Below are 15,162 nucleotides of genomic sequence, written 5' to 3'. Positions count from 1 at the left end.
GTGACTGTTTTCACTCTGCCGATGGGGAAACTGAGGCACGGAGCTGCTGGGAGGGGGCCGTTAGCAAGAAGGGTTCGGGGGCATGGAGAGCAGCAGAATTCCAGTCTGCTGAAGCCCTGGCCAATCCTTCCCCTGGCCAAGAGTCTCCTTGCAGGCTGTGAGAGGTATTGGCTTACTCCTGTGTTTTTGGAGAGCTTTTCCCTGGCTGCGTGAGCTGCATCCTACAGCGGCTCTCGCCCTTTCCTCGCTGCGCTGACCTGTCGCCCATCTGCCCTGCACCAGAATAGCAACAGAACAGGGTGAATCATTGCCACAAACAAGGTGGTGCTCACTTTGCTGGCAGGGGGAATAAAAAAAAAAAACAAACAAAAAAACCCACAAAAGGAAAAAAAAAGATGCCGTAAAAATAACACAGAAACCTGCCCCTGTTGCACAAAGGAGGTTTAGGGAGTGCACTAGCCAGCCAGTGGATTTACACAGGCTTTAAATAATATCCTTAATATGGGAAGAGCCTGATTTACTCCCTATCTCTCATGTGGTGGCAGTGGGCCAGGTCTGCTGTAAACCGTGGTGGCTCCAGCAAAGCCCACAGGGCAGGTCCCCAGGCTGTGGCGGTGCCCAGGCTGGCTCTGCACAGCACCGGCCCCCAAAGGGACGTGGGCTGACCTCCCTGCACAACGGGCCTGGCCTTGGTGGAGAAACAGGCACTTCACAGCTCATGTCAGCTCCTTCTTTTCCACAGGGAACCTGGTTTTCCTAAAAGTGCGGTTTTGTGGCAGGACTGGATGTGACAATCACGCCAGTGCCCATGTCCCACCACGCTCCCAATGGGGGGGCAAAGGGACCGGGGCCCACCCCCTACGTGCGCCCCATGCCTTCGCCGAGCCAGGGCAGGGTGTGGGGACCAAGGGGACAAGCAGCCCACGTCCCACCCCGCCGCCATGCGTGCTCAGCAGGGAACTCACCAGAGCCAAGTGGTCCTCCGTCTGCCCGTGGGAGAACAGGGAGAAAACCGAGAGGCACCATTAACTCGACAGCCCCGCCAACCGCTGCGCCGCCGCGCTCGCCGGCGCCACACCCTCACCTATCACAGGGCATGCACGACACGTACGGGTTACGCCAGTGCCCGGCGCAGGGCTTTGCGCCACGATGTTTGCACCCAGCATGGTGCCAATGGAACTCCAAACCTTCCTCCTTGGGTCTCCCCGCTGGCATGGCCCCAGCCAGCTCCCACTGCTACGGCACGCAACAGGGGTGCCCGCACCGCATCTGCTCCACTGCAAAGTCCACCCTACACCCAGTCTGCTGGCAGGGGACGTGCTCCCACCCTGGTTTCCTCCGGGCAGATCTCTGCCGGGCACTCACCAAATGGTGCATTAGCCCCTTCCCGCTCTGCGAGGTGATCACGCGTAAATCTGGCTTGCGGCTGTTTGTGGCGAGCTGTGTGCTGTGCGGGGGAGGTGGCGGGGACTTGGCTGGGATGATCTTGCCCAAGCTGCTGCCGTTGGACACAGGAAGGAGACCTGGAGAAGCTCTGGCACTCACGTAGCCATTTCCTGCAGGAAAATGGGTGGCAGAGAGGAAAGAGGTGAGGGTGAATGCATGGCGACGGTAAACACACACACGGCGAGTGGTGCCACAGCGGGGCTCCATGGGTGCTCCTCCCTGGGAAAGCAGCACCCCCAGGCTCCCCAAAACCCTCCTGCACACCAAGCAGGCTCACCCACAGCCCCCCCGCAGGTCCCTGCCCACCTGCTGGCAACGCAGTGCAGCCCCGAGCAAGCTCAGCAGCACCAGCAGCCGCTCAGTTGCCTGCAGCGGCTTTGTCCTCCTCACCGAGACCAGGCAAACCTGCCCTGGGCCAGGCAGGGGCAGAGGCAGGGCAGGCAGCCAGCCCTGAGCTCCCAGCGCCTGGAGCAGCTCCTCAACCTGCAGGAACCCATGATCGTTACCGCATTAACAACCAATAAATATTAGAGGCCCAATTTGCAGCAGCAAGGCCTCTTTATGCTGCTCTGGCAGGGTGCTGGGGCCCTTGCAAGGGGGAATAATTACTGTTACGTTCGCTTTTAAGGTCTCTTTATGGTACCGGAGCAGCGAAAAGGGGCTGTGGCGGAGCGAGGACTCGGTTCACTGATCCCGCTGCCCCTTTGAAGATCTGAGGTTCCCTCCTCCTCCTCCTGCTGCCCCACTTAAGGATTTTATGTGCAAAGGGCGGGGGGGGGGGGGGGGGGAGAAGAAAGGAAAGGAAGAAAAAAATTTAAAAAGGAAAAGATTTGATGAACATCAGGAAAGGAATAAATTGGATCAGATTACTGTTCTGATGAGGGTTGGGGTTTTTTTATGAATAGGCCCCAAAGATAGAAAGGCGTTTAGCAATCACCAGGATTCAGCCCTCATATTCATTGCACGTTAGACGGGGAAAAATAGGTCGCTGATTGCATTATTAATCACATCTACCATTGCGCTACATCTGCATTTCAGCAGGCGGCTGGTGGCAGTGATGCCGCAGCCGTGGCACGTGCTCATCGGGGGCCGAGTGCCAGCCGCTGCCTCTCCCAGAGCTGGACACAGTGGTGACGGGGTAAACTGGGCACGGGGGACAGGGGTCTGAGCTCACCCACGAGAGATGCTGCCCCACCAGGGGCCTGGCAGCTGCCCAGCAGGGATGCCCATGGCGGCTGCTGCTGCAGGGTCTTGCAACTCCCGTATCCGTGGCCCTCCCTGCGGGAGGGGACTGGCATTCCTGTCCCCAGCAAGGTGTCCTCCCAGTCCTGAATCACTGCGAGCAGCCGTGCATAAGGCATGTGCCGGGTGCCTCAGGTCCCGGCTAGCTCCACACACTGTGAACTACATGCACTTTGCTCGCAAGGCCACTGGCTTTTATATTTATTAACAACAAAGGCGCATAAAATCCCCCGGGTGACCTTCGCTACCTGCAGTGCCGGTGGCCATGTGAAAGTGGCCGGAGGCAAAGCCAAAAAGGAAATTAAAAACCCTTTGATATTCTCCTTCCCAAGGTGGCACCGACACGGATGCACAGGCGGCTCTCGTGCCACTTTGAGGCATGCCACGCTATCGTGCATGTCACTTGGAGTGTGGGTTGGGGTCGCCCCGGCACTGGAGGGCACAGGTTTGGGTCCCAGCACCGCTGCTCACCCCTCAGTTTGCTTCCCTGGCAGGGGACCTTGGGTGCTGCCATTGGAGGAGTTCCCCCCGCCCTAGATCTGGCCACCCCTGTGAGCCAGAGAAAGGACTGCATTAGGATTTTGGGACAACCCCTCTCCCCAAAAACGGGGTCCAAAAGCAGAGCGCTCCAGGCTGCCTTTGCACCACCCTGGTGTGAACTGGAGCCTGGCAGCTCCCCGTGTCCTCGCAAAGCTGGGGACAGCCAGGGCACAGCACTGTGGGAGGCAGGCAGGGTGGGCAAGGTGCTTCCCAAGCCAGGAGGCACTAAGGATGGCACATGCCCTGGCATGCAAGCAGAGCGCGGGGACGCAGCCAGCATCGCCATAGGATGTGGCCAGAGGCAGCCGGCAGCTGATGACTCAGAGGCAGCAGGTGATCACTTGGTGCTGCAGAGACTGCAAGTAAGGAGGAGGAGGAGGAGGAGGAGGAGGAGGAGGAGGAGGAGGAGGTGGAAGAGATGGCCCAGGTATCCAAAAACCACAAGTGTGGTGCTGGAGCCAGAGCCACGCTCCCCCGCTCCCCTCCCGCAGCTGACGGTGGGGGTCCGGGGACAGCGGGAGTCCAGGGCTGGCCATGGCCGGGTTGTCCCTGCTCCTCGCTCTCGTTTCCTGGAGCGGCGGCAGGAACGCAGGGAATGCTCCGGTGACGTCAATGCTGACATTCACGGGCTCTGCCAAGCTCCGCGTCGCCGTGGCTGCTCCCAACAGCTGATGTGGGGGTGGCCTCGGGGGGGAAAAGAGGCCACGAAGGTGGCTGGGGGTCTGCAACACGATGGCCCCTTCCATCTGCCTTCGAAGGAGCAGCAAAGCTCTGCGTCGGGTGTTGGAAGGACCCCGGTGAGATGCCAACCCCATGAACTGCCCTGGCAGGGTTTGCTCTGGAGGCACAGCCGGGGAGAAAGTCCCCTGGTGCTGGCACGGCTGCTGCCCAGCACTGGGAGAAGGTTATTCCTGGGAGCCGGGATGGGCGGCCGCAGTGCTGCAGAACCACATCTGGACCAGCCCTGTCCACACAACTGGTGGGACCCAGGCTCCCATTTGGTTTGAACTGGGGCAACGCTGAATTTCACACCCCTCCTCTGTGCTGTCGGCTGGCACCCCACTGCAAAAAGCCCCCAAGGGGGTGACAAGCCCAGCTCCCAGTGCAAGGCTGCCTTCCCCACTCCGCCTCGCCTTCACTCCATCCTGCTCAGCCCTGGACTACAGCCCGCAGCAGCGGTGCCGGTAGCGGCAGCTGCTTCCCAGCAGGACCCAGGGGCCATTGCTGGCTTTTGGGTTGTACCTACGCAAGCGCCGATCCTGAAGACCTCACCCTGCAGACAGTGGAGGCAGACTGCAGGGAAGGAGGTATTATTAGCGCATTTTATACTGGGGAGCTAAGCCACAAGGCCTGAGCCTTGTTAGCACTGAGGCTCTCACAGTGGAAAGGGACCTTAATGAGCTTTTTTCCTCGCAATAAAGTTCTTTCATAGGCCCCAAGCGCAACAAGGAATCAGGTGTTAAGTGACTCACCCGAGGTCAGGGGAGGAACCAGTTGCAGCACGGGGTGTTGCTCAAATCATGGTCCTCAGTGGCCATCTCAGCCAGCCCCTTTATTTGCAGCTCTCCCAAAGACCCAAGGGATATGCTGGCCCCCAGGACATGCATCCCCCTCCTGCCTCGGTCTCTGGGGTCTCCACTGAAACAAGCAGCCCCCAAGCAAAGGTGAGGGCCTGGAGCTCCACGTGCCAAACCCTCCCACTGCCAACAGCAGCAAAATCTTCCCTAGCGCTTCTCCATCGACGGATGGCACCAAACAGCGAAGCAAAATCTGGGGGGAAACTGAGGCGAGGAGTGGCAACCAGAGCCAAGGGTGCAGGTGCCCGCACCACTTGCCGAAAGGCAACAGCTCCTGACTTACCCACAGGGCTCGGGCAGGCTCCGTTCGTGTTGTTCAGGTCTCCCCCGAGCATCGCCCCTGCAAAACAATTGGAAACGGGGTCACCGTCCAGTTGGAAAGAGGGTGTGCATCCCTCCTTTTAGGGAGTGGGGAAGAAGATGGGGGGCACGAGGGAGGAAGGCAGAGGAAAATGAGCGGTGTTGTCTTCCCGGGGAAAAAGTCCTGGGCAAAACGAGCAGCATTCCTGGTGATCAGGTTGGGAAACATTATCCAGGCAGATCCGTTTCCTTTGGGAAGAAGCCAGGCGACAAAGGAGCGTGCTCCAAAGGAGGCGGCTTGGAAAACACTGCGGCTATTTTATTCCAGGCCCCACTTTGGGGGGACACGGGGCTGGTGCTGGGAAGGGCGGGGGGGGGGAGGGGGGAAGAGAGCCCCAGCAGCAAGACGTGAAACACTATCTCCCCCGTAATGTTCGCACCAAATGGAAACCATCCCCGCACGCTGCCAGGACGCCGCTAGAATTCAGCCTCCCACGGTCCCAACGCTTGGAAAGCGCCGCCGCTCCCCGCCGTGCAGGGAAAAACCATACCAGAGGCCTTTTTATCCCCATAAACTGAATGTTTTGCCTCGCCTGTGAGAAGATTTTCTTTTTTTCTGCCTGGTTATTGAGTTCTTTCTGAAAGGCACCTATTCACAGCCTGGGGCTGCCTGGCCACACCGCAGGTGGTGATTTCAGCCAACAGCCAGCATGGAGGCTCCGGAGCTGCAACCGCAGTCATCCCAGAGCCCTGGGCAGGGGAACGAGGAGCCTCCAATCCCAAACCCCACCTCTAACCACCACCCAACCCTTCTTACCCCAGATGGGGAAACCTGAGACAGAAACCTTTTTTCCAGCCTTCAGCTCTTGGGTCTGGGCTTGCAGCGAGCCCCTGAAAGCAGAAGGAGGGCTGGTGGGCTGAGCCGCTGCCGTTTGCTCACCACGTGGGAGCATGATGGGGGATGGCAGCGGTCCCAAAAATATTTTAGAGCTTGCAAAAGGGCAAGGTGACCCCCAAAATGTGGCAGCCGCGGCACCGCAGCGCCCTCCCTTCAAGGGATAGGGATGCAAAGCCAGCGGTCCCGCTGCCTCCAAAGTACTGGAGGAGGGATCCCACCAGGATTTGGGGACCATGCCGTGTCGTGGGACCACATTTGCACCCCAGATCCTGGCGCCAACACTGCCAAAGCAGGCTCATCCCCTTGGGTGAGCGACATCGACCCCATTAACCCCCTTGGCTGCCCTTCTCCCACGCTGTCCCTGAGTAGACAGCATCGGCCAGCGCCGAGATACCGACCTGACGCTCTGCTGCGCGTTTGCTTTGGAAACAACGCCGCAGCGCTCTGCTCTCCGCTTGAGAAATTAAAAAAAAAAAAAAATTAAGGGGGAAAAAGAAAAAAAAAAAAGCTCTTCTAACATGCAAGGGCCTGGCTCCTATAAACAGGATTTCTTCCGTGTCCCAGGCAGGGAGTGAATGAGACGCAGATGGCTGGACTTGGAACACCTCTGCGCTCACAACCATGAAATTATCCCCCTTCAAATGAACGGCGAGCGAGCAACCTGGAAATGGCAAGCCTCCAGCAGATCCCACATTACAGCGAAGCCTCTTTTTTTTTTTTCAGCAGAGGGGCTTCTGAGAGGGCAGGGGAGAACCCTGCAGCCGGAGCTACGGCCGTCTGTGCCTGAGGAAAGCTCTGCCGCCCAGCCTGAAGGGAGACATTGCTCTTTGGGACCAGTCCTAGAGCAGAAAGACCCCTCTCCCTCAGGTCTGGGGGCCTCATCCTGGTATCTGAGCACTCCGAGCCATCCCTGAGACCGTGTGGGGAGAGCAGTCAGCACAGAAGCCGGCTTTGAACCACGGCTCCTCCTGCATCCCAGTCCAGGCACCTCTTTCTGCTTGCTCTCACCCAGCCAACCGACCTGCTGCTGGAGGCACCTCCCAGACCTTCTTGCACCCCTCCAGCCCCTTTGCAAAGTCCCCCATGAGCTCTCACAGCCCCAGGGGGCTGGCGCCCACTGCCCAGATGTCCATCCCAGCAATCACAGTCACCAGCTCTGCCATTTGCAGCCTGTGTGATTTCTACAGACCATCTGTGACAACCAAAATAGCAGGCAGGGGCTTTCTGCATGCTATTCTTATTTATGATCGCACTTGCGGGAGAGACGGGCTGTGGTCACACGTCGTCGTTCCCCACTCCTGCCGACGCCACTGCAGGGGACACGGGTGATGGGCTCCTCTCCCCTAACCTGCCCTCCACTGCCCATTGCCGGTCCCCGCTGGAGACGACCTCTCCCCTTGGTCTGTCAGCAGATCTGCATGAGTAATTGCTCGGCGACCAACTGCAACCAGCACGGCCCGACTCAGAGAAGCCCTTTTTAGGCAGCAGTGCCGTGTCACTGGAGTGCCACCGGCTAGCGGGATGCCGGCAGCCACCCCCAAGTCTGGGAACAGCGCCGGGTGACTCATCTCCTTGCGCTGCCCAACCTCCAAACAGATCCCTGCAGTGATCCGGCTCTCAAAAAGACCTGGGTAAAGCTGGGGGGGGCTCAGTTTCAGGCCAAGGGACAAACTGGGAGGGGCATTCACCTCTGGCAGGAGGGCAGGAACAAGCACCAATGAGCGACAACCCTTCCAGGCTGCTCCTGCCACCCAGGGACAAGTCCTGCCCTGGATGGAGGCAGCAGGGGTGTCCCCTGCCTCCCGCGATGGCCTGTGCTAGGTGCTGCGCCCCCAGCAAGGCTCTCGCAGGGAGGATGAGGAGGGTGGGTGGTGCGGAGGGTCACGGCATCGCTCACCTGCACTGGCCGGTCTCTGCGGCAGCCCCGGGGACACGGTGTTTCTCTGCAGTGCGGGCTGCTGTGGTGAGAGGAGCCGGGGGTCCGTCAGCGAGGAGGTCACCAGGGACTGGGTCACCAGCGAGCTGCCGGGGTTGCTGAACTGCAGCGTGTTTTGGTTGGTCACCGGCACTGTCACGGGCATGGCAAAGTTCGGAGCGGGCACTGCGGACTGAACAGAGAGCAGGGGGTAAAGGGGAGCCGGCGCCGCCAGGTGAGGAGCAGGGACGTTCCTTGCTTTAGAGGCTCTGAGTGAGAGTGGGCCTGATCCTGCATCGCAGAAGCAGCAGCAACACCCCACTGCTGAAAAGAAGAGGGGGACAGTTTGGGGGCCCCCTAAGCCCCCCATCGTACTGCTGACCTGTGCTGCTGTGCTGGCACCCTGCCCATACTGGCATCTCGGTGGGATGCACCGGAGCCCAGACCCCACCAGGGAAGACCGGGATGAGCCATCAGCTGTCCGCTTGGACACATCAGAGCTTTGCAACCAGTTGCTTTTCAGGCTGTATTGATGTACCCCCAGTGTTTTCAGGGCAGCCCATGGAGGGGTGGCTCGAACCCCCCCCCCCCAGTACATGAAGGCGGGCAGCAGCACAGTGGTCTGCCCCTGCCAGCACCAAGAGCGGCCAGACTCAGTGCTTCCCTTCATCCCACCGCAGAGGCCAAGCAGCCCGCAGGGATTTTACAAGGCCATTCCTCATCCAGCGGGATGGGAAGAGTCCTCCCAAAGAGCTGGCAGTGGACCACCAGTTTGGGCTGGCACTGCTGCCAGCGGCTGAGCATCTGGGAAAGGCTCGTTTTGCTCCGCACAGCCCCCAGGTGACGCTGGGATCCATCCTGGCACCTCCGGGAGGTGCTGGGAAGGAGGAGGAGCTGACCCCAGGGAAGCTGGAGCATCGCTAGCGCCCTATCCTTGGCCGCAGGTCGAGCACCAGCTTCACCTACCAGCGTCCCTGCTGGAGACAGACTCACTGTGATTATCCTATCCGTCTGTCTTATGTCACTGATTTGCTCTTCGTTAACAGGAGCAGGCACCTGCTTAGAGGCTTTAGCAGGGGCTTTGCTAAAGTCCCACTTTGCTAAAGTCCCTCCAGCTCAGGGCTGGAGAGGCAGTGCAGCCCAGTGCCGGATGGGACCAGAGCTGGGACCTCGGCACCGGCGAGGGCAGAGGGAGCCAAGCAACCCCTCACTGCCGCCACGTGGGGGTTGCAGCCCTGCGGTCCCCCTCTCCTCCAGAAATCTGCTCCTAGATGGGCCATTTTCTTTTGGGGGAAGAGGGAAGGACATGAGGAAGGAGAGGGATGGTGCTCACCCACGCCTCGCTGCTGGAAACCCTCCCCACCAGCCTCTCAAGGACATCCTGTCCTTCAGAGATATCCCGTGGCTGCAGGCAAGCTCAGAGGATGACGGCTCTGAGCCTGCGCTGCGGCATCGCTCCCAGGGCCATCAGCTCGCTGCTCAAAGGGCCCGGGCTCGGCGTTTCCCAGACCTTTGGGGAGAGCTGTAAGGCAGAGTCCTCCCTCTGCTCGACCCCAGGAGCTTATTCTGCATGGCTGCAAAACCGCGAGGGGGAAGGTTTCTTGGGCGTTGCACGAACACGGGAGCAGCGTTGTGTAATAAATCACTGCAAACGCGTCTGTGTGCGTGCACGTTCCCGGGAAGGGAAAGAAAAAGCTGAAACACCCCCCCACTCCCCCCCCCCCCCCCCCTCCCGTCGCATCTTAAGCAACGCCATGATAAAGCCGGGAGGTTGAGACATCAACGGGAGAGCAGTTTTACTTTTTATCCGTTATGCATCCCATTGCACCTTCAAGCAAGCGTCAGGCTGACGCTGCCCTGGCGTGCAGCGAGATGCACACCCAGGCCACCAGCTAAGCGGTCCCAGGTCCCCCTCTCCTGCCCCAGGGAGGACACAACTAGGGAAGGCGACTTGCACATTGGTCCAAAATCTGAGGGAGAAGATGCACACACCAGCCAAACCTCACCGATTTCTGTTCTCATTAAAAGCGCTTACGAACACCAAACACAGAAGCCACGCCAAGGCCTCTCTTCAGCAAACAAGGCTGTTGTTAAGCTTCCCCGAGCCTGGTTAGTTCTCATCACACACAAAAACCAACCCAGCTGGTTAAAAAGGGAAAAGCATCTTCTTCAACCGCACACACTCCACCTGCATCACTCAGTCCCTTGCTGCACAGGGAGGTTTAGTGGGGGAGCCAGATGCTACGCCCTGACTACAAAGCACCCAGCACCTGAATGCCACCAGCCAAAATGACTTTAGGGCATGAGCCGTTCCTCTACAGCACGTCTGGATGCTGCCTCCAGCACCGGGAGCCTGCTTGGAGCCCTCCCTTTGCAGCAGAAAAATATAGATGCTAAGCAGTCCCGGCTTTCCGAGGCTGTTTTCCTTTTTTGACCTATTTTGCACCGGTGGCAGGGCTTGTGCGAGGCACTGGCGGGGTGCACAGCCAGCCGGGGCTGTACCCCCACCCCATGCAAGCCTGTCAGGGTGGAAACTTGCCCCCCACTAGTGAACCAGTGAGGAAACTCCAGGAGGCTGAGGCAGAGTCAAGCCTTGCAGGAGTTAATCCTGGACTAAACCCACCCCGGAGGGCTGGGCTTGCTGTCACAGCAGAGCTGTGAGCAACCATCACTGCCTGCACCCCGTTTTTCACCTCCCCAGCTCTCCCAGGGCTTGGGGTACCCCCCCCCCCAACATGAGAAGCAGGGGATGGAGATGCAGATTTTGGGGTCCTTGGGCTCCAGAGCGACACAGCGCTCACCTGCTGAATCAGCAAAATAAAGAGCCGTGGATTTCACAAGACCTAATTCTCAAGAAAAGCCAGAATTTTAGCTTGGCTGGGGGCGGGGCTGGGCTTGCAAAGCACAGAAGGGCAGATTATTTGGAGTGGGGTGATGCGGGTGTAATTTTTGCAGTCCTGCATCCAGCCCTTGGAAATGAGCTTCCTTTCTGCTCCTGGCAGCATTAATTACGGCTGCAGCAACTCGAGGCTAATCCCTCTGAAGAAGCCTTGCCTGCTTCCATAGTCTCTGCTCCCTTGAACTAACAACTAATTTGAAACGTGTCGTCCTCCTCCTCCTCCCATGTCCTGACACAAATCCCTTTCAGCGCTGTCCTGATGCCACCCCAGTGACGGCTCTGGGATCACAGGCTAAAACCTCCCTGGATTTCTGCCACGGCCACCAGCTGCCCCAAGGGCTTGGTGGATTTGGGGGGAATTAATGTTGAATAGCCCAAACCGGGCTGAGTCTCAAGGGGATGTGAGGGGCCAGCACCCGCCGCCAGCTTGCATGAACCCAGGCAAAAATTCTTTTTCTGGGGGTAAAAAAGGGTGAAAAAGGAGGCCCTAATCCAGTATTTGCAGCAAAGGAGGGGAGAACAGCAATACCCTCCTGTGCTGCCCAGCCGGAGCCAAGGATGCTTGGGAATGCCGGAGCTAACGGGAATGGTTTTCCCAAGGGTTCTTCCTGCTTCTCCGGGTGGAAAACAGGAGGGACCCTCCAAGCCCCTTGTGAATCTCACCCATCAGACCCGGGGGCATTCGGGGCTGCAGTGGGCTGTGCGCATCGGCTCCCAAGGCAGAGCACGGCTCCAAAGCAAAGCCATGCAAAATCCAACACCCCCTCCAGCACCTAGAGGCATCCAGGGAGAGGCAACAGGGTGGGGGGGGGGGTTGCAGACCACCAGCTACTCACTGCGAGCCGGTAACTCTGCATCATTTTATCAAACTCCTCATCAATCTTTTTATATTTCTCTTCCGTCTGCGGGGTCAACGCAAACACTTCATCCCCTTCCGGGCTCTCGCACTCCCTGTGCTTCTTGTTCAGCGCCTGTTACGTTTCGGGGGGGATGGGGACATGGGGTGGGGGGGTGTCAGGGAGGGATCAGGGGATGAGGTTGGAGGGAAATCGAACAGAAGAAAAACAAAACAAAAAAAGAACATATAATGAAGGTTTTCTGGCCAAGGGGCAGGTACTTACACCGTATCGCTTGAACAGGATATCCAGATCCTCGCTGCCTTTACGGTATTTATCCTCCATCAAGGGGCTCTGGTCTATGGAGTCATCGCCGTCGGGCTCCGGGCTGTCACAGCCGTTAAAACCTTTCTTTCTTAATGTCTGAAAACACAACCGGGACAGTTTGAGATCTAGGAGTGGGGATGGGGACCACGGGCAGCTACCTGGGATGGGCAGGTCCACCCCCGCCACCCTGAGACATCCCCCGGACCACAAAGATGAGGACTTGCCCTTGCACAAAGGAACGCCTTCGCCCCGAGATGTCACTGACTAAAACAGGGTTAAAGAGTCAAGATCCGGCCCTCAGGTTTCGACTCTAATTTAGGAATTACAACGCGGAGCAGGATGGAGAGAAACTTCTTTGCTTTCAAAGGATCTGTTTACGCCAGAGCTGAATTTGGCCCCGGACCAGCTCAGATGCATTCGTCACCTACAATTACTACAACGACAAGGAGGGGAAATAAACCTCCATGGTACCTGCTCTCCTGTTAAAAATAGGGAAAACCTTACAAACAGGAAAATAACCCCCAAAATAGTACACAAAAAGCGCCTTGCCCCTGGCGAAAACGGGTGGGTGGCATTTACCAGATGCAAAGGCACCACAGCACAAGAGGGGACGTGGCACGGCCAGAGTCCCCGGGCACCAGCGAGCTCTGCTGGGGGTGATGGTGACAACGCCCGGGCAGCAAACCCTGCGCCAAGACCAGGCTGCACGAGCAGCAATGGTCCCGGGCGCTGCTGCAGAGCTAGCGACACGAGAGCTCCTCCTTCGTTAACAGGAGCCTGGTAATCACACGTTTGGGATCTGCGCAGGGGATGGTGAAAACCCCCAAAGTTCCTCTTTCGGGCTCAGTAGAAAAATCTGCAGATTGCGTTACACATGCACATTTAATCCTTCTATTTTCAAAATACCAAAAGCAATTAGGCGTTATTACGGAACCATCACTTGCCAATTTATTTTTTTCAGAAGTCAAAGCTACAGAGTTTCCTGGAAGTCTTGATCTCTTTTCATGCCAAATTCAGCAGGGGAAAAGAAAAAATAAAAAAATTAAGAGCCTTGACAATTCTCCCCCCTCTTCCTAAACAGTAATAAACACCTCTATTTTGAGGCCAAAATGGGCCCTGGAGTGGCTCTTCATCTACCTGCGAGTCCTGGGAAACACAGAGCTTGTAAGGGAATTGTTGCTGGAGTGGATAAAACCCAGTGATGCCTCCAGAAGGACTGAAAACGCCACGGGCAGGTTTCGCTCTGCATCGGTACGGCACCCTGCACCTCCCGCCGTTGGTCTGGCTTGGTGGACACTCACGCCGGGTGGCAAGGGTCAAGCCACAGGCACCAACCCCATCACCCAGCCTGTTTCCCATCCAGCTGAAGCTTTTCACAATAATTTCCATTCAAATTACTCCTTCACAGTCTGAATTTTCACACTCGTTACTTAGATTTAAGCTGCAGAGGGGCAAAGTCCTCATCCCCATCCAGCTCTGCCAGTGAAGGACCTGGCTCGCTCTTGGTCGTGGTGGCACCTGATGCCATGTTTGGTGTTACCAATCATTCCTGCTACCTAATAATTTTTACCTAATTACCTAATAACAATTCCTGGTACCTCTAATTCAGGTTATTTATTATCTCCTATAGAGAAGGACAGTGGGAATCCGAGTCATTGGCATGAACAGGAGGTTCCCAGGGCTTTTTGTGCAGGTTCACAAGGATTTTTCCCTATTATTTTTCTATTTTCGTACATGTCCTTGTTTGCTTTTAGAATGGGCCAAAAAAAGGAAACGGGTGCTGCTGCCGGTGGAGAAGGAACTTTGCTTTTTTTTTTTTTTTTAAATTTTTCTTTCTGGAAACTGCTTTTTGAGGATTTTTTTTTTTTCCCAAAACCTTCTGTTTCGCCAATGCAGCCAAAAGACAGAAAGTTAAGCCTTTCTTTTAAAAAAAAAAAACAACGAACCGACAAAATCCTTTTTTTCCTCCGTCTTTCAGAAGCAAAATGGAACAAGTTGTTCCATGAGCATTGGAAGCGATGAAGCCGGGTTTCCTTTGGGCTGGGGAGACTCTCTGGTGTCTATGAAGGGGCTGCGCCCACCTCGCAGCCATTCTCTTTGCAGGGACGGTAACTGGATCTTCCACTTCTGCCCTCGCATCCCTGATTGGGAAACGTGAAGGTAAATTCCTCGCCTCTCTGGAAGCTCTTCTCCTGTGCCAAAAGGCTGCCAGCGGGTTCAGGAGTCGCGGGGGTTGGACGAGCAATATCCCTCGAAGAAGGGAACCTCACAACCGAATTTTCAGAGGTTTCGGCCGAGCAACAACATCCTTCTCCTTGCCAAAATCTGCAGCTCAGGGGGTTTTAAGCAGCTTCCAGCTCGCTCCCCCCACCCCCGGTTCTGCCCCATATTTACCACCCAAACAAAGCGCAGGGAAGAGCAACGGGCAGATGCCGCTGGCCGTGGCATTTTGCCATTTCTAAGTCCTCATCAAATCATCCCGGGGGGTTGTTCCCTCAAAAACTCTGTTGAGGAAAGCAGAGCAACGTGGGGAAGGCAGCTCTGTTCACCCAGCCCCAGCAAACCCCCTCCAAGCAGCTCGCGGCATCGCCCCAAGGCCTTTCTCCTCTGTGGGACGAATATATTTAGTGTCTAATATAGCATCAAGTCAGACAGCAGCTCTTGCCTTGGTCTCTTCCCTCTCCCTGGCCACTAACTGAAGAAAATTAGTAGTAACTTAATTGTCTTTGAGACCCACACGTCCCTGCCGAGTGCAGTTCACAGCATCCTGAACTGCAAGGGGTGGCCGCGGTGCCACCGTCCCCGCTCCCGTAGGAAACCCATCAGGAGCCCCAGGAAACATCCAGCCGGTTGTGCACAGGGGGAGAAAAACCCTTCCCGGGCGTGAGGTTGGATCAGAACCCTCGCCACAGCCTGGGGCTGCTGGAGCCGTGGGCAGGGAGGGGAAGAAAGCGGGGGCGACGGGCTCCAGAGCTGGCACAGCAGAGGATGGGGATGATCTGCAGTATGGTGGGATGAGAAGCACTGGCAGCGGTGGGTGACCGGGGCCAGAGTCACAGCGGGACATGAGCCAAAGCAGCACGGCTTGCAGCAATCTGCTGCACAACAAGAGGTTTGGGACAACAAAATGGCATTTCCAGCCACACAAGCATCGGCTGCTGGGTTTTTCATCTTTTTTGACA

General features: G+C 57.2%; 1 protein-coding gene across 6 annotated transcripts in view; it reads right to left on the bottom strand.

Moving 5' to 3' along the window:
* MEF2D (myocyte enhancer factor 2D) overlaps window positions 1-15,162 on the bottom strand; it is a 32,673-nt gene that overhangs the window by 7,781 nt on the left and 9,730 nt on the right. Inside the window, exons 3-8 of one of the 6 annotated variants that reach the window (XM_086478526.1) lie at window positions 11,647-11,788; window positions 8,784-8,795; window positions 7,892-8,104; window positions 5,089-5,145; window positions 1,366-1,556; window positions 966-986 (exon numbers count right to left, since the gene is read on the bottom strand). In XM_086478526.1, coding sequence (XP_086334652.1) covers window positions 966-986; window positions 1,366-1,556; window positions 5,089-5,145; window positions 7,892-8,104; window positions 8,784-8,795; window positions 11,647-11,788 — 636 coding nt within the window. Of the gene's footprint in view, window positions 1-965; window positions 987-1,365; window positions 1,557-5,088; window positions 5,151-7,891; window positions 8,112-8,783; window positions 8,796-11,646; window positions 11,789-11,938; window positions 12,077-15,162 lie in introns of all 6 variants that reach the window. The other 5 variants (XM_086478519.1, XM_086478522.1, XM_086478521.1 and 2 more) reach the window with 5 other exon arrangements.

This window comes from Leptosomus discolor, chromosome 26 (genome assembly GCF_034619465.1).
Source record: "Leptosomus discolor isolate bLepDis1 chromosome 26, bLepDis1.hap2, whole genome shotgun sequence".
In the NCBI taxonomy this organism is placed as follows: Eukaryota; Metazoa; Chordata; class Aves; order Leptosomiformes; family Leptosomidae; genus Leptosomus; species Leptosomus discolor.
This window is presented reverse-complemented; position numbering and strand designations above follow the sequence as displayed.